Source organism: Neolamprologus multifasciatus, chromosome 7 (genome assembly GCF_963576455.1).
Source record: "Neolamprologus multifasciatus chromosome 7, fNeoMul1.2, whole genome shotgun sequence".
In the NCBI taxonomy this organism is placed as follows: Eukaryota; Metazoa; Chordata; class Actinopteri; order Cichliformes; family Cichlidae; genus Neolamprologus; species Neolamprologus multifasciatus.
In genome coordinates this window covers 50,396,427-50,400,650 of record NC_140445.1, presented here as the reverse complement: position 1 = coordinate 50,400,650, position 4,224 = coordinate 50,396,427, and the positions used below count along the sequence as shown (strand labels likewise).

Genomic DNA, 4,224 nt, shown 5'->3' with positions numbered 1-4,224 from the left:
GTTTAAAAAAAAGCCTGTAATTAACAGTGAATGTAACCCGGTGTTCCTGTCAGCAGTGCACGTACGTTCAATCCTGCCTAAATGTATTGTGACACTTTCAGCATTTTTTTTTTATTGATTGCCTTGTTTGAGTTGTTTACAAATATTGTATGTATGGCTTCAGCAATAAAATAATGGAGGAAAAAAAAAGTTATGGTTCTGTTTTAATTTTAACCAATGAAAGGAAATGCTGTCATTTGTAACCATTTGTGAAATTATGGCGTGTTGAAAACACAGTGGAGGAATCTACCTGCAAAACATGTAGTACGTATGAGTGTGTGTGTGTGTGTGTGTGTGTGTTAGTATTTAGTTCCTTGTGTGTCTGTAATGTCCAGCTCTCTAACAATAGACTGATCAGCCATAGGGTGTTGCAGTCACATGAGTCAGAAGGGCTGGACTATGTATCCTTGATGTTTAACCTGTTTGTTAAGTTCAAGGAGCTGGAGTCTGTCGCTCGCCTCTGAGCTCCTCTGTCTGGGTCACAGGTAAGGGTACGCATGCTCTGTGGGGGGAAATGTTATCAAATAAATTAAAGCCTTGTTTAACCTTAAATATTGAACTGAATTAATCGATCAGTTATTTTATCACTGAATGAAATCTGGTCTTGGATTGTGTTCGCAGCATGCTGAAATCTTTTTAAGCCACATTACAGATCCAACAAAACTGTCTCCATGGCATCTTTATAACATCTTCTGTGACTGTACAGCAGCTTGAACATGTACTCACACAGACACTATTGATAAATTCATCATTTTTACTTATTTTTACATTTTGTTATAATAAAAACTTGTTATTGGCAGAATAAAAAGCAGACGTAGAAAATAACACATTCTATACATGAGTAGAATTTCAATGTTTTACTTCAAACTTCAAACTTAACTGGAGATATTAACTTTACATTTGAAGCCGTTCTGCCTACAGCATCACCATCTGCAAACACTTTTTTATAGTTGTCATCAGTAATTTCAAACTTGTGACAGGACTTTGATCACATTTAGTTGAATAACTATGTGTACCTTTTAAATACACATACAGAAGTGTTTTATTTGGGCATACTGAGTAGGAGTGTTTTCCAGCTATTGTGTTGTTGCTGTTGTCCAGTTAAAGATCAGAATAGACATCTTCAACTCTGGCCAGGCTAAGATATCTGATCCAACACTGATCCTCATTGTAAACTGTGTGAACAGTTGCTATCTCAGGATCTACTATGCTGCTTAATGATCAGAAATAGTTGTTGGTGTAAATATAGGCTAATAGGGTGTCCATTTTGCAGAGCTCACCCTTAACAAAATGTCTGACACAGAGGAAGTCGGGGAGGAAGAAGTTCAGTATGTGATCAATTTTACACTTTTTTTTTATCTTCATGTTATTATGAGTGCAACATTTCTTTATTGTGTAATTAGGAGGACATTTTTAATTGTGTCAATGTTTCTGCACTCTTCCAGGGAAGAAGATGGTAAGAAAATTGCATCTACCCATTATTTTATACACCTAATTTCATTTCCAGTTTACTAATCATGTGTGCTCCTGGTCATCAGCACAAGATGACTCAAAGCCCAAGCCTAAGTAAGTTTCTTAACTTTCCTTACGTTGAGCAGTTTAAACTTCACTTAGGACGAATCATTCAACGATAAACTGTTCACACCTGCAGGTTTATGACAAACATTTCGGCCCCGAAGATCCCTGATGGTGAGAAGGTGGACTTTGATGTGAGTCAGCCTCATCAAACGTCTCTCCGTTCGAAACTGACCAGACACATTTCTCACAATGTTTGGTTTTTTTGACGCAGGATATCTACAGGAAACGTCAGGAGAAGGATCTAGCTGAGCTGCAGTCTCTGATCGAGGCTCACTTCGTCCAGAGGAAGAAAGAGGAAGAAGAACTCATTGCCCTCGTTAATAGAATTGTGAGTTGGTTGCAGGGCAGTCACAGTGTCTGTACCCGGCTGAAGTTCACCGTGACTGCGCGCACCTTTGTGTGTTTCTTGGCTGTTGTTTTTTTAGGAGAAGCGTCGTTCTGAGAGAGCCGAGCAGCAAAGGATCAGGGCGGAGAGAGAAAAGGAGAGACAGAACAGACTTGCGGTACGGACGTGGATTTACACCTTCAGTCTACAGTTTATTATTCCACCTGCAGCTAAAACAGTATTGAATGATTGGCTTGTGCTGCGTGCAGGAGGAGAAGGAGCGTAAGGAGCAGGAGGAACAAAGGAAGAGGATGGATGAGGACGCAAAGAAGAAGAAGGCACTCTCAAACATGTCTCAGCAGTACGGTGCTGGACAGAAGGTCTCTCAGTTTCCTGTGAATGACAGAACTAGAATAGTATGAAGCAGACATCTGCTTGCTTGACTTAATGAGAATGGATCACCTGAGTGGATAGTCCACTGTGATGCTCCTACTGCAGTAGCTTTGAATGATTTACAGTTAAAAGTACTGGGCCCCTCAGTTTATCCACAAAGCTGGTTTTATCTACTCCACCTTTACGACTCTTCTCCAATTAAGCTCTCGCTTTTGATTGGCTGTCTCTGATAAACAGAAGCCTTGAAGGTGGAAAAAAAATGTCTAAAACTGAGCATTCCCAGCTCTCTGAAGACTTTAGGATTACTTGTACATATGCTGGAATGCAGTTTAAAATAAGTTAATAATAATAATACGTAGAGAATGTTGAGGCGGACTCATGCTCATTCTTTATGTTATGTTATGCAGAGTGACACCAGAAGAGGCAAGAAAACAACTGAGAGAGAGAAGAAGAAGAAGATACTGGCTGAACGCAAGAAACCTCTTAACGTTGATCACCTGAGCGAGGATAAACTCAAGTATGACAACACTATGCAGGGCTTCTTCAGCATTCATAGTTCCTTATGTTTCTAAATATTGGCCACAGATAACTCGTGTTAATACTGCAACATATTTAATAGTAACAGGTAATTTGATACGTTTTTGGTATGAATTTCTTCTTTAGGGATAAAGCCAAAGAACTGTGGGAGTCACTCATGGGGCTGGAGGCTGAGAAGTTCGACCTCAGTGAGAAACTTAAAAGACAGAAATATGATGTAAGTCATGAACTATTAATCCGTTCTGTGATATTACTGTCATTATTTAATAAGACAAAATAGAACATTGAGTGTATTTATGACCAACAGCACGAGAAACACCTGAAGGCAACCATCCTGCATTTATCATTTATTGATATTTGTTGGTGTAGTTTGCTAGTTTCACAATTTACGTTAGACCCCATTGTGTAAGATTATCAGCCTTTTTATTTCGAAACACTGAGATGTTTATGTGCCGTTGCAGATCAACCTGCTTCTCTCTCGTGTTCAGGATCACCAGAGGTAAGCACACAGCTCCCCCGCTGGATCTCTTCCTATTTTGATGACCTTCTAAGGTTTCTTGTCTTACATAAAGCTTCTGTTGCTCCCTTTTACACTTTTCTAAGATACGATTTCACCACTCACAATCAGAAAATAGATCAGAGACCGCAGTTATGAGTGTATTATGTTCTAAAAAACACAGTGTCAGTCAACTCAGCGGATACTCAAGAAATCTATCATCTGTGACATTATTAGAAAAACACATCACGTACCCTGTTCTTATAGTTTGGATTTATTTTCTGTTAAACAAACAGCATGCAGCTTGACAGCATACCCCCATAAAGTCAAAAGAAGCCTTAAATGTTTGCGGTTAAAATTTCTGCACTTAAAATATTACCAACTTAATTATTTCCACATCATCTCATGGGTCCCACAGTCTTTGTATTTCCGTCTTTAACATCACCTGGGTAATGGTATGTCGAATTGCTGAATAATGAAACTATATGATATCCGTGTTTATTAAACTCATTGGTATCCCGAACCTTTTCAGTGCCAAAGGTCGTGGAAAAGGCAAGATGGGCCGGGTGAGATAAAGCTGCTACAAGATAGAGTCGAGGCAGACGGTGACACCAGCGATGGACCCTGGTGTCTATTGTCCATGTGTTCATTCTTCTATTGTGTAAGGTTATGTGTCAGTTGCTATGGTCATAAAAGTACAAAACAAGTGTTTCTGTGTAAATCTGTCCACTATAATAACTCTTACACAAAAATTCACACTGAACAGCAAATGTGTCTAATTTTGCATTGTTCTTGTGTCTCTTTACAAATAAAGAAATAATGAATGTATGATGTATTGGTATGTGGTATGTTAACA

The 4,224-nt window shown here is 38.9% G+C and overlaps 1 protein-coding gene across 1 annotated transcript; it reads left to right on the top strand.

The window, feature by feature from the left end:
* Positions 1 to 401: 401 nt before the first annotated feature.
* Positions 402 to 4,194, top strand: tnnt2d (troponin T2d, cardiac). Its single transcript, XM_085169146.1, has 12 exons — positions 402 to 524; positions 1,313 to 1,367; positions 1,485 to 1,495; positions 1,584 to 1,605; positions 1,691 to 1,748; positions 1,829 to 1,945; positions 2,043 to 2,120; positions 2,212 to 2,322; positions 2,743 to 2,852; positions 2,999 to 3,089; positions 3,334 to 3,371; positions 3,901 to 4,194. The coding sequence occupies exons 2-12, from the start codon at positions 1,330 to 1,332 to the stop codon at positions 3,941 to 3,943; spliced, it is 717 nt and encodes a 238-aa protein (XP_085025272.1). The 5' UTR covers positions 402 to 524; positions 1,313 to 1,329; the 3' UTR covers positions 3,944 to 4,194.
* The last annotated feature ends 30 nt before the right edge of the window (positions 4,195 to 4,224 follow it).